This window comes from Molothrus aeneus, chromosome 1 (genome assembly GCF_037042795.1).
Source record: "Molothrus aeneus isolate 106 chromosome 1, BPBGC_Maene_1.0, whole genome shotgun sequence".
Lineage (NCBI taxonomy): Eukaryota > Metazoa > Chordata > Aves > Passeriformes > Icteridae > Molothrus > Molothrus aeneus.
In genome coordinates this window covers 130,530,013-130,550,107 of record NC_089646.1, presented here as the reverse complement: position 1 = coordinate 130,550,107, position 20,095 = coordinate 130,530,013, and the positions used below count along the sequence as shown (strand labels likewise).

The 20,095-nt window shown below is 36.2% G+C and overlaps 1 protein-coding gene across 1 annotated transcript in view; it reads right to left on the bottom strand.

Moving 5' to 3' along the window:
* STK3 (serine/threonine kinase 3) overlaps positions 1-20,095 on the bottom strand; it is a 126,887-nt gene that overhangs the window by 33,235 nt on the left and 73,557 nt on the right. Inside the window, exon 10 of the mRNA XM_066565023.1 lies at positions 12,697-12,872. Coding sequence (XP_066421120.1) covers positions 12,697-12,872 — 176 coding nt within the window. The remainder of the gene's footprint in view (positions 1-12,696; positions 12,873-20,095) is intronic.

Below are 20,095 nucleotides of genomic sequence, written 5' to 3'. Positions count from 1 at the left end.
AAGTGTTGCTTTTCTCCCTCCTTTTCCTTTATAAATTGATATGAAATTACATTCTGTGATTCTATATCTAAAATTGTGAAAGAATGTTAAGTCAAATACTTGAAACACACTAGGGAAGAACATCTTACGATTCCTTAGGCAACCTTAATTTTGCTTTTTTTCCTAATTATTGCACTGTAACACATTCTTTAATTACATGACTATGGGTTAAAACTTAGCTAAATAATGAGCCCATAAGGGGTCAAGTGATCATAAATGTATCGCTCCTTAACTTTTGACCTTAAATTTTGACCATTTGATTTTGGCATCTGAACACGGTTTTTAAACTCGTTTTTGCATTTAGTGAGATTAGTTGAGAACCCTTCACAAATACTACTTTTTCCCACATAAACAACAAACTAAAGATCACAGATGAACATTCTCCTTCATATTTGGTATTATAATCTGCTTGTTAGAGGTGAAGGAAGACTTTCAATCCATGGCTCAACAAGAACAAGTCCAAAATAATGCCGATAGATTTGGGGAATAAAACAAAAAGCAGCTACCTAGAGTATTCTACTCTGTCATAGCTCCCTCTCAGTAAGGCAAAGGCTCCAGTATTATTCTTAACTAAGGTGCTTTGCTGGGGTCCCAACTACTCCTGTGAATTTGAAGAGCAGTAAAAACAAGGTCTTCCTCTTGAAATTTATGTTTGGCAAGAACGTACTTTTTTTTTAGACATTGGTCACATTACAACCACTCTTCTAACTCCGTAACATGAAAATGCCCTAAATTGAAAATTATATCACACCTCTACTAACCAAACCTTTCTGTTATTATACTATATGGCTGTCCATCTTCTAAGTGACAGTTCTCACAAGCAGCACAGTACACTCTGGATGCCAGGCAAAGTTCACTGCACTAATTTTAAATTTAAAACTGTAAAATAGTGTCTTGAACTGGCCATGTGCAAAATCCTCTCACCACCACGTTATAATAGCAACAGCCAGCAGTAGAGGAATTTCAGATAGCAATTCACAGATTAGAACTGTCAGGTAATTTTTCAATTAATGTGTCTCAGCTCTGGAATTAATTTCTCCTTAACCTATACCTAATTTCTCCTTAACCTTAACCTATGGTCTAACAGATTATGTTTGCTGACTTCCATAATATGGGATATGAAACTGCAGAAGAAAATTACCATTGTATTTGGTGACAGGACAGTATGAAGACCACAATGTACTATCGCTCTTTGGAAGTGTTCTATTTTGGGAAGCAGCAATGAGATGTGCAAAGGAAGAAATTAACTGAAATCAAGCTAAATTAATTAACTGCTCAGCAGGGTTTGGAAAATATGTTTTCTAACGCATCTGTGCTAATTCTAGGGTAGCACAGGAATCTGTAAAAAAGGTGGGTGCAGGGAGCACACTTTGATGCTGGAAGCAATCCAGCCGCTCCACGCACACATGACTGCCGAACCTCTGAAACTTCACAGCGCTCATCCTCAGTGAGCTGCTGTTGCCATAGCAACAGCTCTTTAAAACATGGAAAACAGGTCAGGTAGTTTCAAACTAACCACTGTTTCCAATGTCACTATTTTCCTCTGTAGTTTTGAACTAGCCCACCTCTGAGATAATCACTGGGCTGTTGCTATAGAGTCATCAACCCACAGAGAGAAGAAAACAAGGCTCTTGAGTTTCACAGGGATGCGTAAGTAACATGGAGTTTGGCCTCCCTCCACCTACTGCTCTCCCTAAATCCCTTAGAAATCCCCTCCAGAGGTATCAGCTCTTTTCCATCTCCTTTTCTCTGCAAATATTCTTTACTCTGAAAACTGTTTGGGACTTAAGATCTTTAGTTTTCTTTTTTTACATAAAAATGCACTGCAAAATTTTAGATTTAAATCCTGTTAACCGCTGAGTGTAAGTGAAAGATGAATTATTTGGCCGTAACATCATCCCTTCAAAAGGCCATAACAGTACTTTTCAAAACTTTATGTAAGGAAGAACAATCACTGCAAACGAGGCCTTTAAATCCCATGACAAGAAAGAGAGGTCAAGACAAGTCATTGAGACAACAAATGAAACAGCTGAGCACGCACACATCAAGCATGCACTATACAACCAGCACACTCCTGCCAATTCCTTCTCTGTTTCTCTAAAGTAGCACTGAAGGTGGACTGCACACAGTTGCTCACATCTTGCCAAATTTTAAGCCACAGAAAAAATATAAAAGGACAAGCCTTAGTTTCATTTTTTAATTTCATGTCTTTGTTATGTGAACCTGCTTGAATGTAGGTGTACTTACACAGGTCTCTTCATCTTGCCTCATAGTCATATTTTAATAGTTAATGGAAACTCTTTAGACAAAAATAGTGATTAAATTTACAACTTTGCAAAAGCAAAACAAAAAGCCCATTTCATCCTATACACAGATATCACAAGCATCATGGAAATACCATATTTCTATCTCTATGAACATTATCAGCACAACAGTTTGCATCTTTAAGTGGTTCTCCATCTCTGTAGAATACAGGTTCTTTTTGTGTGTGGATGGCATTTAGAACCGAGGACTATAATTAATGGCAATCTTAAAGTAACCCAAATGAAAGCCTCCACTTCCATTCACACTTCAAGTAATTCTCCATGCCAAAAAGCACAATCTCCAAAGAGGACACAACAAAATAAAAGAGGCTGTCATTTCAGGACAAGTCATTTTTAGTAACAGAACTTCTTGCATCTAGGTAACTTTTTAGGGTAATTCGAAAGTTTGGTCTGTGTCTGTGAAGAACACCTTTTCCTCCATTCTTACTTTAAAGTATAATATTGAAATATAAAAAACAACTACATATACTGGACTGTATTGACACCAAGAGGGAAAAAAAATTAAACGTTTTTAGAAGGTTGCACCAAATTCACATCTACAAGCACTACAGCATGGTCATACAGCATCATATGGTCAAGGCTGCACAGGTTACAAAGTTCCTGCTACTCAGCTGCCGACCTAACCTTGCCCATCACCCTAGTCTGCTGCAATGCAAAGGAAGTTACATTTTTCAAAATGGTTTAAGATAACTTGTTTTAGTTCTCACTATGGCACACTAAAAATTGTCATGGAAATGAAGTCAGAGTGCTCAGCTGAGCATCAAGCAGCTTCTTGAAATAGCTATAGCCATGCTACCGTACCTTAAGAGCTGTCCTACTGAACAATTTTGTCCTGGAACATTTATGTCAACAAATCAGATTATCTGATTACCATTCTTATATCAGTACAATTCCTAATGTCAAACACAAATGTAAGTAATACCATGATCATTAGACAGAGGCCAGAAAAGTGTTAATTCTTCAAGTGTTTCTTTCTTAGGAATGGGGTGAATTTGCCCTAAACTAAGGAATGCTAAGAAAAACAGTCTAAGTTGTCAAATTTCTAACCCAAAATATAAATGCAGTTTCACATTTAGGCACACAAATTAAAGTAGTTTCTTTAACAGCCTGAGCAGTGAAACTTAAGATTGACATCAGTAGGAGTTTTGCCACTGACTTTAGCAAGTATGAGATTAAGTCTTTGTGAAGAGTTTGCCAATAACCACAGCTTTGTATACGGGGCTTGCATAGCTTTATTTTTAAATTTTTACTCATGTAAAAATATAAAGTAGGTATAAAAACTTTTCAAATTTATTTTTTTGCTTTGTTGGATTTGTCATGTGTGTGGGTGTACCCTCCACACACCAGAGGATATCACATAGGGAGTTTTTTACCTTTTTAAGTACTGGTGCTGTCCATGAGGCACATGTCTGCCCAGGCACAAACAAACTATGTCTGCCCAGGCACAACAGTGAATGAAAAAAAAAGTCAAGTCTCCAAACAGTTTGATTACAAATTTACAATGCACACATCTTACCTTTTTCACCAAAAATAAAATTACTAGTTCACAGCAATGCTGCAACTCCCAATAAACAATAGTAAATGTGGATTATAATGCATATTTAATCACAGATCTAATGTAAAAGAAGGACATTTGGATAATTTTAACATATACTTTTCATACATTAAAAAATACAAGTAAATGAGAATAATAACTTATTCAGAAAGTACAGAAATACAGATTTTGCTCTCAGGTTTCACAGAAGTTCCCTTTTATCTCTGAGTTATGCAAGTTGTAAGAAAAAAAAAATACATGTAAGGCAAAATATTTTGGACAATCCCTGGCCTTGATATATGTGCACTAAGACAAATCTAATCATATATCTGAAGATACTAATTCAAAAATAACAAATAACTCCAAGTATTTGAGCCCACTGCTTCAAGTCAATGTGTTAGTGCACAAGTGTCTTTATTCAAATTCTACAAGATATTTGCAAACTAAAACCACAAAGATTTTTTTCTGTTCCTCATAAAGCACAATAGTATTAAATGTCAGCCATTTACTTTCCAGCATTTTGTTTACGAAATATTGTTAATATCTATGCTTAATATAGAGTCTACACATGGTATTTACTGGCTGCTGATCAAAACACAAGGCACAGAAATCTAATACAAGCATTGTGATTATTCAGAGTCAGCCACACAGTCACTAAGCTCATCCAATTTTTTTTTTCTGTTAAATTGCTAGAATCTTATTTGACGAAGATCCCATTTGAGTCCAAAAAAAAGGGATGGGGGCTGGCACAAAAACCCCTAAACTGATGAAAACATCCCCTTCTTTACCAAACCTCAGGATGAAGAAATCCTCTTTGAAAATAAGAAGCTACAAAAATTAACTTAAAACAATCTTCCAGTCACCCACTCTCCTGAGACAGGTTTTATTTTTAGTCCTTTTCATTAGCATTAATTATCATAGCAAAGAGCAGAAGAGCAGATTTTGTTTCCCAGTGGTAAATTTGCATGATACTGACATAGAGATGATTTCAAAGAATTCTACAGAAAGCCTGAGCTGGAACAAGCACTCCTTGGTGTGAACATTCAGTGTGGAGATCAGACATTATGCACAAAGGTGTGGCACACTGAATCACGGAACACGAAAAGCTCCTTGGATTAAATACCCTCCCTGTTTCGGGTTTTTTAACTGTAAGGGAAAACAGAATAGAGACTTGAATCTGAACTGGTTTGATGGACAAAAAAGGAGCATTTAAAACTTGTCCAGCCACAACTGCCTTTTTACAAGTTTCTCAAAACTATGCATATTACTGAGCTATTACACAATGATCCTAAAGAAGTATATTAGTACAGACAACTGGTTACTAAGGTAACAAGATGTTACTTTAAACCAGCAGCACTGTCCAGCTCATCAGCTTCACTCATGTCTTTCCTTTGTTCTTTTCAAGCTATGCACAAATTACAGACTTGCTATATAACCAAATATACATACTAGAGCTGTGCCTCAGTTTCTCAACTCATCTTCCTCATTCAAGCTAATGAGGTAAAAAAGAAGGCATTAAGATGATGGAAGCATTTGAACTCTTTGGTGTGTAGTAGATTCATTCTTAACTCTATACAAAGAATTTGAAAGTTGGCTGAAAATTAAGTTTTGAAATGTTTTCTCACTAGAAACTATTTGTAAGTAAAAAACAACTGCACACTGAAATTTTTTGATGCGATAAAATAAGATGGCAGGGATCCTGTAAAGTTTTGGGAGGGAAAACCTGGTTAAGTCTTACTGACTGAATCTTGGCTGAAATTTTCCAGAGGAAGACTCATGTTTGGAAATAACAGTTGACTGCTAATGGCAAAATAGATTAAGGTTACTCAAGCTCTAGCTCCTCCAAAACACTGATGCTCCTAACAAACAAATTAAATATGTCACTATCTGTGAGAGCTCAAGCTTGTAAAACATAAATGTTCTCAACATCTTTTATGATTACAAACACCAGGCATTAGCAGTAGTTGAAAAAGCCAGAGGAAATAAGGCCATCGGAAACATTTACAGGAGCGGGTCACCTATAACAACCCTCTGCTCCAAGTGGGATTAACTCCACCAAAACAGTTCCTGATGTGTTTATATAACCAGGTCTTCAACACTTACAACAATGGCAACTTCTGCAACCCTCCAATGCAGTCTGCTGTTGTACATAGTTATCCATTCTTCCTATATCCAACTTCAAATAAATTGCTGCAATTCAAGCCTGACCGCTTGCCTTGTCTTCAGAGTGTATGTCAATGATAAATAAAAGCCTTTTGTTCTGTTTAACATGCAAGAATGCAAAAAGCTTTTTGTTCTAGAAGGGTGTTTCCTGTGCTCTTTTAAGATACAAAAATTTCTATAATCTTTGTCAGACAGCACAATTCCCTTTCCAAAGCTGCTGAAGTATAGCACTGGCGCTTTGTTACACATGACTCAGTAGTCAGAGTAGCAGCCTTATAATAGTCCTAAAATTTAAGATAAACAGAAAGTATTGATCCTATATACAGCCTAAAAAATTACTGGAATTGATTTTCAATTATTTACTTACATACTAATAGAAGAAGGAATATATTCAAAAAGAAAGGATGCTGTATTCAATACCAGCTGGAGAAACACTCTGCTCAGGCATTGTATTTCCCCTTCTCTGCATGAAAAATAATTCTACTTTCATGGTGAGAATATACAAACAGAATTGAGTTAAAACAGTAAGTATTTGACTTATAGAGTTTTTTAAAAAGTGTAATAAGTTGCTCTGTTATCTTTGCCTATAAAATCTCAGCAACCAATACTACACTTCTGGTTTACATGTCAGGCTGGCAAAAACTCCCTTCCTGAACAGCAGCATGATAAACCTAGCAAACCACGACATGCAAACCATCCTCTGTAGATTCCTAATACAAATACCTCTTCCACTGACTTACCCACACACATAATTTTCATTTTTTTGTAAATAATCACCCAAGACACAAGAAGTTTCTCTAACAGCCACCTACTTTAAAAGGTACAGAAAATCTCCACTGCTGAGGTTCACAGTGTCCTCACAAAATGACCTAGATAAAGCATGTAATTTTCGTTAAATTCATTTTACAGTCTCTCCCCTTTTAGCCATGCCTGAACTGAGAGGAATGAAATTCTGTGTGGAAACTATCAGCACCAATAATATCTTTATCTCATGGGTGTATGGCCCATGCAAACACAGAAACCTAAGTTTCATATTTGCTAAGTTAAGAAAATATTCTTCCTGTCAGCATCTGAATATGCTTCATGATATTCAACAACTAATTAAAAACAAAGCAAAAAGAATCTACATTAGTACTTCATTTAAAATTTTCAAATCTTTGAAGAGAATCAGAAATTACTGAAAATAGATTAAATATGTTAATTCCCATTAATCAGAAAAAGAACTGTTCCAAATAAACTCATTCACTGCTTAAATAAAGTCAGCATAAATCCAGCCAAGATTTTGGACAAAGATGTATTTCCAATGAAGTTATCTCAGCTTAGCTTTATTAGTGAAGTTTTAATTTAATTCTAGATAGTCTTCAATCACTTTATGCTATTTAATTTTTTTTACAGAATCAATTGCAACATTTTACATTTGTAAATGTTAACTGAAGTCTCAGTATCTGCAGTACTACTATTCCAAAATTATTATATTCTAATGTATTTGTTCCTTTTGAAACCCAGGGAAATATTCTGCCTACAGTAACAGATGGCTTTTTATTTTTTTTGTTGCTATTCCAGAATCTTTAAGTCACCCAAAATGCATCTACTTAAACATGATGCTGCAGTTATTATGCAAAGCATGATCTACATGTTCACTGTTTAATATTTAACAATCTGGATACCATTCCTGTTTGGAAATAATTCTACTAGAGACAGAAATCATTACCCTAGCATTGCTATAATAAACAGATTTGCCTTTTTACATTTTATTGTCTCATAACTAAAAGTAAATTACTCATTTAAAATGAAATAACATATTTAATTAGTGCAAATGAAGTTTAGCAACTCATTCTGACTAATGTAAATTCAGAGGTTATCATCAATTAGGTTCATGTGAATCCTTTGTTAATATCATGTCCCACTCTAACACACATTACTAAGGGGCAGAAGGATTTACAGGGTAATTTTAAATCTTAATGAGATCCAAAATGCCATGATACAGTAAAAATATAAACAGCAGGTTATTTCACAGCATGTACACATTGCACATCCATCACAAGCTAAGGTTTATCTGAGTATCCCCACATAACAAAAATGTTAAAAGTTCACCTTTTCTTGGTGAAAACTAATTTCTATTATAAATGTTATACAACATAAAATCTTCAACTGAGAAAGACAATAAAAAAAATTAACCAAGCTGCTTTAACGGCACCCTGCAGTTATACTACTTATTTAATACACAGCTCTCTCCAGCATGTACCTATTTCATGGGAAACATTCCCCATGGAAAGAACAAAGCTATCATAACAGCAACATGGCCACAGGAATACAAAATACCTACAAAAAACAGCTGTTTTTAAAAGGACTCGCCAGTCAGATGGGTGAAACAAAAACATTTGCTCTCATTCTGATCCAAACTGCTGACTTCTGAGCTAGAACTAAAAGTCAACAGTTAAGCTTCCTCATGAAAAAGCTGCTTATACCCTGCACTATTAATACTCCTAGGAATCTCATAGCCACACATTACAGAGCTTTACTGCCTTTTTACTTATTCAATGAGATTATGCCACTATTCCTCACAATGAGTACTCTGTTGTTGATTACACTTACTGGCATCAAGGTTTGCCGTGCATAAAGCATCACTTAACCCCAAGTAAAACTGACAGAATTAAGATTTAAAATACTGCTTTAATTATGCCACCTGCCACGTCTCTTAAAAAGAATTAAAATGTGTAAGAGAACTGCCTATAGATTGGTAAAATTCATTGAAAGCAAAATTCCACAATGATCCTCAGTGTGAGATACAGATTAACAATTTAATATAAAAGCTGAAGTTTGAATAAACATTAGTTGAGTTTTTTTGAAAGAGCTGTATAACAAATCAGAGCTTCAACAGCTGCACTTCAAAGGCTGAAGTAGAAGAAGCAAAACAAAACATTACAAGTACTTCCCCGGATACACATTTCCCTAATATTCACTGATATCAAAGGCCCATACTTTTAGGTTTGAGAATTAATCATGAGACATCAAAAACGAACAGTAGAATAACAGAAAACAAATATTAAAACCAGCAATTCTATACAAATTCCTACTCAAAGAAAATAAAATAATCAAAAGTGCTTGAACTTGAATGTTTTTGTTTGGTCATTGTTTCTTTTTAAAAAGTAAGAAGAAACATAGTAGAAAAATTCCAAACATGAAAAACAATAACAGTATAAATTTGGAATAATGTAATATTAAAGGTGAGTATACAGTAACTGAATTCAGTCTAGGTAAAGTTAGTTGCAATATACCTGATTCAATGCAATGTTTCTCGAAGGTCTGAAGTGACAATTTTTTCTTGTCAATTCCTGGAACATGACATCAGTAACCAGCACAGTCTGATCACAGAACTGAAGGCCCACAGGACCAAAAGTCAGAGATAGACCTTAAATTCCCATATGGAATCAGTGAAAAAGAATTAAGATCAGCTTTTAAATTTCAAAACATATGTACTTCAGTAGGGGAAAAAACCAAACTATAAATACCTACTTATAGAACAAATAATGCTGCTAAAATTTACTTTATTTTAAAGCTCAGATTGATTACCAAGCATGTTATTCTCTTGGAAAAGTCTTCTAGTTATATTTGTGTTGGCAACTAGTTTTTAAAACATTTACATCAGGGCAGAAAACTATGCTCACACCAAGCCTTTCAAACCAGCCCTAGCGCTAAGTTCATTTGCCTTATTTTATATATTTGTTTATCCACATTATGAGAACAGTTTCCTGTATCATTTATTTACATTATCTAAAAACATCAGCAAGTATGTAAGATTAACAGCTCTACACACATTACATGTATTTATACATTTCAACAAATAACTGTTATATCAGACAGTACGATAGACTAAGAACAGGATAAAACATCACTGTGACCTAAAGCAAATATACTATTTGACTATAGGAATTAGTTCCCAATTCTTCATGTTTCACCTTAAAATATACAGAAATAAGCAAACTAATTAGTTGCAGGGATTTATCAAGCTTGTTTTCACTTCCTTTTCCCTTCTCTTTCCCACCTCAATGCATTTCTTTTTCCTACTTTATGCTTGAACAGACATATACATTAATGAATTTGTAGGGTTTTCCATCCCATACACTTAAATGTTTCTTCTTAGCATGACCCTGTCATTCACCCTGGCTCACAAGTGAAGTGCTCACTGGCTGCCAGAACTGCCATGGTGTGTTTGGTTTACAAGGGTAAGAAATAAATATCATTCTGCAAATGAGTTTGGTGACTTCTGGCTTACACAGCATCCCTGCTCTTCTACACAGGAAGTGGGAGTACTATTAGAATATACTAGTATTAAGTTGTATTTTGATCATTTATATTTCAGTATACTTTTTTAAATAAAATTATGACTGTCATCATTTACAGTTTGGATATCTTTTTGGATCCCATTAAGGCTAATTTCAAACAAAACAGCACGGAATTATTTCGTTCAAAAAGTTTCCATCATTTATCCCTTTGATGACTCATTTAAAGACTTCATGTCAGCAACTGAAAACATTCATGTTGATCTCACAAAGAACAGACAATATATTATCCATGCTGCCCACTGATTTATCCTTTGAGAAAGTCTCTTGCAGGCCACTTGCCAATACTGCCACTCACTGTCTAAAACATAAACAGAAGTGCTTCTAGAACATATAAGTAAATAATAATTGCCAGTGGTTCAAATCAGCAGGCAGTTAACACCCATATCCTGTGCAACATCAGCTGGTACCAGATGCTTTAGAGAAATGTATTTTTGAGTGGACTACTCTGAAGCAGTACATCCACTACTGAAGCATCTTCTTAAACTTTTTCTTAGGATGGTTTATCTCTTCTTCACGTTTAAAACAAAATACCATCACCCACACAGAGATCATACAAATAGTTACTCACTTTTAAAAAAATCCTATTTGGTTTTCAATCAGAATAATTTTATAGCAACAAGCCTCACAGCACTGCCTTTCCAGGAGGCCAAGGACAAACTGCACATCACATAAATTCCAACAGACTCAGGAACAAACTGCCCAGGTAAGTTGTGGATGCCGCATTATTGGAAGTTTTCAAGGTTACAGCTTTAAACAGCTAGTGAAAGATGACCATGTCCACAGCAGGAAAGCTGGACTAGATGACCTCTAAAGGTCCCTTCCTTTAGAGAGGACCATTCTAGGATTCTCAAGTCTGTACTTGCCAGTCTACCACCACTGGGAAGGTTTGCATATAAAACTCAGCAGTTCAGTTTCTGAAGATCAGAACTGCTTGGGTTTTGTTCTAGGACAAATTCCTATTTCAAGAAGGCAACTTCATTGTACAAGCAATGTCAACAAATTCCACATGATTATCCACGTATGAGTTATCAATGAGTAGGTACTAACAGACTTATCATCTTAGCATTTACAAAAAGAATAATTTTTGCCTGCATTTCTTCACAAGTAATGGAAAAGACAGGATGAATTTAAAATTGTTCTAAAGGCAACTTTATTGCCACTATAATAACCCCACTGAAACAATGGCCAGTTATTTTCCAGTGAATAGTGCAACTATTTTGTTAGTCAATCATCAGGATGCTAATTGCTGCATTTGATAGGAAAAAAAATAAAACAAACCTAAAAAAAATCCACCCAAACCAAAATCCAACTAAATCAAAATTCTCCAGCAGCAACAGCTTGTACTATGCTATTTAACTGGCTTTACCTCAATAGTTTAAATTTAAGAGTCAGCTTTAAGTAGAAATGCAGCAAGTGAAAACTGGAAAGAAAATTCCCCACCTACAGCTGTTACCTAAAATTAAACACAACATTTCTCTTGAAATCTCAAGTGTGCTTCAAAAAGGCACCATGTGATCATATTTAGCTACCGCACTGTAGTTACAAACATTTCATCCACAACAGATAAACAAAGACTTCATTGAAACATGTTAAAAAATAAGCCAAGGTGAAAACCAGGTATAATTACTTACATAATTATATATTTCATTTTAAGTGCAACCTATAACTTAGGAACTCTTTCTTTTTGATCTTGTTATAATTTGTGACATAGGCAAAATGAAATAAACTACAAATATTTTGGAGGGTAAAAACTCCAACCTAAAATAGATGAACTTGTGTTAGGTAGAATAATTCTATGTAAAGAGATGTGTGCTATTGGAATGGTACCAAGAAGATGACTTGTGCAAAACAGTAGGTGGTCTTAAACATCTCCAAGGGGATTGATTAAATGGCTCCAATCCAGTTTAAAATGCTTATCATTTTACGAGATAGTCAGCAAATATGACAACAATATTCCATGTCTATAGCAATTCTATTTTTTCTTAACAGTATTGGGTCAAATTTTAAAGTTGTGATACCACATGAATTTTAAGGAACCAAAACCATTTTTTTGAAAAGTAATTACAAGTAATTACAAGTAATTACAAAAAGTAATTACACCACTCCTCATTGAAAAGCCTGTGTTCATCAGGTGTACTTACTTCAACAACCAGGATGAGGCGCAAAGATTAGATATCTGGGCATTATTCTTGAGAGTTTATTTATTTTCTTTGTATTAATATAGTTATAGAAAGGTATTAACTATTTTTGGCACATATAAAATAAACTGCACACAAGAGAAAGTACTTACGAAATCAAAGTCTCCATCTTGGGGGACTTTCCAGTTATCAGGGAAAACGTTTTTGGATATGTGGAAAGGTTCATGCATGTTCTGATTACAGTTTTCAGGGCTTTTATTCTTGGAATCTTGTTTATCAAAGTAGTCCATGAAAGAAGGTCTTTGAACTTGTGGTGAAGTAGCATTTCCTTAGTTGAAAGAAAACAGACAAAAAAGGTTAAAAACTATTCAAAGATTAAAGTATTAATGCACTATAGACTAAACTTCACTAATTAATTTTCCTGGGGTTTGCAGAAACTAATACAGTCATCTGTATGTGATGCAAGCATCTGTTTGTCCCCTGAGGATCTCTGGCATAAAAGCTCATAGTCAAAGTATGATATTTTTGAAGCAAGATATAATGTGGAGAAATGTTCAAGACATTTCAGTGTTGCACACACAAATAACAGGAGAAGTCACTTCATGCAGTATTAATTTGTTGTTATAGAGGCTGAATAACATGAGGTGCTAAGCATCCCTCTGGGTGCTGAATCCCCCAACTCCGAGGCCTGGTCCACAGGCACTTGTAGAAAAGGAACAGAGTTTCACTAAAGGTGGGATTTAATAATTATTTAGAAAAAGAACTTGCAAAATACAGCTACATAAATTGTGTCTAGATGCTGCCTAATTTATTTCATTACCAATTAATATTCCCAGAAAATTACAGGATCACCCTCTACAGATGGCTGCAAAGTACCCTGTCCCCATATCCTGGGGGAGTTTTTGTCATCATCAAACAGCTGCAAAAGCTTTATGAAGCAGACAGGGATCAGCATGAACTCCTGCTCTTTTACCCTTTTCACAAAACTAAAGGTAAAAAAATAAAATTTTCAGTCCAAAATTATTGAAATTTGTTTTCATTTGTGGGATTTCAAAGCAAATTCATTACTAAATAGCATAATAAATAAACATTAACTGTCACCTCAGAGACCATATTCTGCATAGCATTGATACATTAAATGTGTCATGTCACTTCCTGGAAGTGTAACACATTTGACATGAAGATATATAAAATACATTTCCACAAATGAAATATGAAACAGGACAAATAACTAAGACTGGGGAGTGGGAGGGACCTAACACCAAATCAGACAAAACTATACATTTAAATTACAAGCATAACAAATTAATAGGAATTTTTATTTCATATATTTATTTTTACAAGTGAAAAGGAAAACTGAAATTATATTTTGAGCTTGTGTTTTACATGGTTACTAGGACTTGCTAATCTCCTTATCTGGCTTTACACTTGTTTTTATTCATTCACTAAGTGGGTTTTTTCCTTCTCTTCCACTTCTTATTTCATCATCTCTTTCCATCTCCTCTGTCTAAAGATTTTCTAATTCATTCTAATTTTGCTGCATGGCTAACAGCAGCCTGCTTTTTCATTAATGTTTATTTTTGTACTGCCATCTTTTTGCAGAATCATCAAGGCCAGAAGAGACATTCAAGATCATCTAGTCCAACCACTGACCTAGAAACACCACAACCATGGTGCCACAACCCCAAGTGCCACATCCAGACACTTCTTGACACTGCCAGGCATTCCAGAGATGTTGCCCCCACCACCTCCCTGGGCAGCCCATTCCAATGCTTACTTGCTTTTCCTGTAAAAAAAAAAAATTCAAATATCTAATCTGAATCTCCCCTGGCAAAACCTAAGGCCATTTTCTCTCACTCTTTTGCTTGAGACATGGCACAAGAGACCAACCCCCAGCTGGCTACAACCTCCTGTCAGGTCGTTGTCGACAGCAATAAGGTCACCCCTGAGTCTCCCTTTCTCCAGGCAAAACAACCCCAGCTCCTCAAAGGACTTGTGCTCCAGACCCTTCACCAGCTCCACTGCCCTTCTCTGGACACACTCCAACACCACAATGTCCTTCTTCAAATGAGGGACACAAAACTGACCACAGGATTCAAGGTGTGGCCTCCCCAGGGCTCAGTAGAGGGGGACAATCACTGCCCTGGACCTACTGGCCACACTATTCTCGATAGAAGCCAAGACTGCATGTTGATTTATTGCTTCTTTTCTTTCTGCTACTCTGAAATTTTTCTGTTCCAGTAAGATTTCTTCTGGCATTTTTTAATGTGTGCTTCTATACGATCAGGCTCTAAGCTTTAGTGATTTTGACTTTAGCTGCTTCCCTTCAACTCCAAAATGATTCCTTCAGTCAATCTGTTATTTCCATACACACCTTCTTTTCCTCACATTTTTAGCTGACTTTTCTCTCAGTTTTTGCCACATTTTTTCATGTATTTTTTTCTAATCCCAGATCTCTACTCACCATATTTTAATTAGTAACAACTAATAATTCAGTGAACTAAACTCCAGGTTAAATTTAACTGACCAGACAGCAGACACCTCTTCTCTAGAATCTCCCAAGTTTGCCCCCACTAAACTCAAGATCACTTGAAGCACATTCCTCTGGGACTGAGGAAGGGATGAGAAGTAAACAGCAGGGATGCCAAATAACTACAGCACATAGTCATAGAATGGGTTGAGTTGGAAAGGACCTTTAAAAACCATCTAATTCTAACTCCCTTTCCATGGGCAGGGATGCCTTCCACTAGATCAAGCTTCTCAAAGTCCCATCCAACCTGGCCTTGAACACTTCCAGGGATGGGGCATCCACAGCTTCTCTGGGCAACTTGTTCCAACATTTTAACACCCTTGTAGCAGATAATTTCTTCTCAATACCCACTCTAAACCTGCTCTCTCTCAGTTTAAAGCCATTATGCCTTGTCCTGTCACTACAGGCCATTGTCAGAAGTCCCCCTCCAGCTCTCCTGTAGGCTCCCTGTTAAGTACTGCAAGGTCCTACAAAGTCTCCCTGGGAACTCATGCAGAGAATGAGTCTTCTCTTCTCCAGGCTGAACAGCCACAACTGTCTCAGCCAGTTTTCATATCAGAGGTGCTCCACCCCTCTGATCATTCTCATGGTCCTCCCCTGGATTTGCTCCAACAGCTCCATGTCTTTCTTGTTTTGGGGGTCCTAGGGCTGAACACAGTATTACAGGAGGAGTCTCATGAGAGCTGAGTAGGGCAGGAGAAAAATAGAAGAACCTAAATTTTAAAAAACCACACATTTAGAAAACAGATCCAAGAGAAGATAGTAGCATGAAGGAGGTAGAATTAAAAAGAGAAATACATTGCACTTTCTTAGTACAAACTGTTCATTACTTAGTGATTACTGCCCAAAACCCCTGAAAATGTTTGTACCAAAAAAGATAGGACACCACATTGCTGGCCTTTCACAAGCAATTTTTTCTTGTGTTGAGATGGCTGTACTTAAGTTTCATCCCTGAGACATAGTTATAAACAAAAAGATTGCCAGTGTCTCTGTGCAAAACTCCAAGTACCAGAATGTTTGCCCATTACAGGTAAGGAAATCTCCATTCTCCCACATATAAGGCAATACTAAAGATTTTCCAAGCACTGCTCAGAATTTTTAAAACTATTCTGCTTGTAATTTTTAAAACTATTATAAATAATCTTCCTTACACATGTAATAGAAGACTACCTACACACAGAAAACAAACCAACCCCTCTGAATTCCTTGCTACCAAATGCATATTATGGAAATTGGGTCAACAGGACTGAAATTACTCCAAGGTAAGCAAAGAAAATTTATTTTTTTACTTTGAGAGTGTCTTTTATGTTTTGCTAAGTAAGAATTTAGACCTCACTTCTGGTTTTAACTGAGCATACAGTCAGTTAGCCCAATTAAAACAGCAAGAGCTGCTTACCTTCACTGCAAATACAAAAAGTCACACAGAAAACCAGAAATGTGACTGCAAAATGATGAGACCAGAGGTATTTCAAGCTTTTTTTTTTGTTTCTTCCTCCAATGTAAAAAACCCCGGAGAATTTATTTAGAGATTAATTTTTAAGGTTTTGTTTTATTTTTATAAATAAATAAATGAAAAAAGAGACACTGTTTCAATCTCTAGCTAACCTAACAGGTTCAGTTAGTGTTTCATAGGAATGGGTTGACATCTACCAGTTTAAAGGCCATGTGAAAGTTGATGTCTCTTTTCTATTTACATTAGAAAACACTCAGGATCTTTATGCCAGAGCAAACTGATAAAGGTTGCACCTTTCTTTTTTCTCCCCAAAATAAGATCATTTTGAAAGTACTTTTTTAAACTTTCATGAATAACAGAGTAATGTTATCGTCTCAAACATCTTTCAAAAACCAAGAAAATTGGAAGTATAATATGAGAAGATTCCCTTAAGGACAATTAATTCACTAATCTATTCAGTAAGTTACATTTGCCACAAAAAATCTGCAGCACAGTCAGTATCACTCCACACTTCCACTGAAAGCTTATTGTGCAATAGCCTGTTCCATTCTAGAAGGATTTGGATTTTTCAGTTCTCCTAAATATTTGCATTTCAATAAGCAATGATCATGTTTAAAAATGTTTTTCACCATTCCAATATTTAAGAATATCTGTCTTCTACCATCCCTACAACTTGCCTACTGCAAAGACAGCTTGGGAAAAAAGGCCATAACAAACAACAGTCAGAAACTGCTGGCAAGCCATAAAACACAGAGAGCACCACTGGTGCTGAAAACACTCTACCTCAGCAATACCCCGATAGGAACACAGCCAATAGGGATGTCCCCAAATAGTTATGCAAGCACATTTCTTCCAAAAAGTATCCTGAATAAAATGGATGAGGTAACAACACAACACCAACTCTATGACACTGTTTCAAAAACATATCACAAATAAAACAAATAATTCTCAACACACATTTCAAAATAAAGAGGAATGCACACTCCACTCTAATATGTTTTGGCAAAATTCCACTGATGTCATCTACCATGAAAAATTATTTTGCAGTGAAGCATTTCCTACAGAAAAGTATTATATTATTATCAAATTGATTTTAAACCAGTTTAAAAGTTCTGCTGTTTATAAGTGCTGCCATTAGTTAACAAGAAAGGTCAGCAGATGAGGGTGACCATCGCCTACAGAAAGGAGACTCCCACTACAATTTCCTGGGAGGGCACAGGTGCTGGTATTTTGTTTGTTTGGTATTTTGGAGTGGGGGGTTTACAATGTCCAGTAGAAAGTATATAAGTCTTTCTCTCACTCTGTGACTACCAGGACACTGGACCTCTTTGCAGCTGCATATCTATGGAGGAAAGCTTTCTTCCTTTTGCCAAAAGCCATGAGCTTGCACAGCCTTCTACATCCATCTGCCCCTCAACTGAGGAACATTTTCAGCTGCTTGGTGAAGTTAGGGATCTGGCTCTCCTGTCTGAAGTGCTTCTGTGAACATCTTGTCATTATCTTTTATTCCCTCAAAATACACTGCTCTGTCACTATTAAGAGTCAGAAGCTGTAAAGCAATCAGCTTTTCAGCCTTCTTTAGACCTGTACATACCTATATGCTCTCACCCCTGCTGCAAAGGCTACCAGAGCTTATACAACATCATAGTCTACTCAAGTTTTGTATTCTTTTCATTCCTACCACTACTCTCTCCCCTCACAAGGTGCCCTGCAACACAGTGGCAGTAATTCTGGGAAATGGGAGGCAGAAACCTAGAATGTCAATTTGACCTCAGTCTCCAGGCAAATGCATCTAACAGTGAACTACCACATGAAAAGCTGCACAGCCACCTCCTTCAGCCATATTTTTAGCAGGAATTGTGACTGTATTTTATGAGTGGGAAAGTTCTGCTGCTAACACTCACCCATTAAGCAACCACCTGAAAGAATTAGAGGTCAGGCTACTGGGAACCACAGGGAAGCAGCAGTAGAAACTGTATCAGTTACTTAGGCCAGAGCAGCTGGGATTCTACCACAGGACAGATCTAAGAAATGTTTCACTTCTGAGAGCTGTGTAACAAAGTGGTTACTGAGCTCACAGGTTTTGTATCACAGTGACTTACACACCCAAGCCTTCATTCAGCATCGGGCTTCATCCAGTCTTTTGTCTGTTGTATGATACACCTATTTACCAGAAGTAGTTGCAACTGGCATCTAAATGGAAAATCCACATAATTGTCAACTAGTTCAACTAGCTTCAAGTTGAAGCTTTCAGAGACTTTTTGAAGGACTATGAACCCAAGTTACAATTTTTAATGAGGAAAAGTATCTAGCACAAAACATGTCTTTGCTTCTTGAGAATAAGACTTGTAAAACTGGTTTAATAATTTTTGGGGTTTTTCACCCTTACTCCCTGGAAAAAAGAAAAAAATATTCAATGATACGACTATTATAATAATGGAATATTCTGAGTTGGACAGGACTCATCAGGATCATAGACTCCAACTCCTGGCCCTGAATAGGACACCCCAAGAATCACACCATGTGCCCGAGAGCATTGCTCAAACACTTCCCATCAATCCATTCCAGCCAAATTACACTTTATTTCTGGTTTTAGCAAAACAAAGAAAATCCACATTAAACTAGCATTCTGCAACAGCTCTCAAAAGCAGAATTGACAACAATATTATTTAAAAAGAAAAATTCCCATTTAAAAAATATACTACTACTAGTGACATAAATGAACAACTTTATTACCAGTCACAGAAAATGGCTTGAGAACCAATACAGACCTGTAAACATCTATCAGCTCTATATCAGCTATATACACCTATATAGTACACCTATATATGGCACCAAGCAAACCATCTTACTGGGGGCACAGTAAACATGCCTGACTGAAAATACATCTGTGAAGTGTAAATACCTAGGCAACAGCAACACTGAAACCAGCCCATAATTGAGTTTCCTTACAAAACTCCTACTGAAATTAAGACATAAGCTGTTATAAAGCATGTTTCACCAGCTTTTGCTTGTCAGCTGAAACACCAGCTGAAGTAAGAGTTTTGAAGCACCAGTCCAGAGCTATCCAAGCATACACCTCATATCACAGAGGAGACTGACTTACAATATCAAACAGTCTCTTACCCTGGATGCTGAAATCACTAAAAATACTGAATAAACCAATTAATGAATTCTTCTATCAAAATGTAGATTCCACAGCATGGTGCATGTCCCACTGTAATCAAAAATACCATTATATTTAATAAGACAGGAGAGTAAGTGCTGGAACCAAACCTGTTGCCTGACAGCTGAATGATTAAACCATCACTTGCCTCAGGCTATCTCCAGTTTGCCAACTTTGCTGGAGTTATGCTGCTCAAAACAGTCATCTGGTGGCGGGGAGGGGGGAAGCACAGGGAAGGAAACCTGCTGTCCCAAAGATTATATTCTTATGTTTGATTAGAAGGAAGAATGCATTTAAGAATTATACTGACTAAACCTAAAATGTTCATGTCTTATAGGGCAAAAAGTAATAAAACAAAGCCTGATTACTTTTCTACATGCTAGCTGTCAAATGCCACCTCAT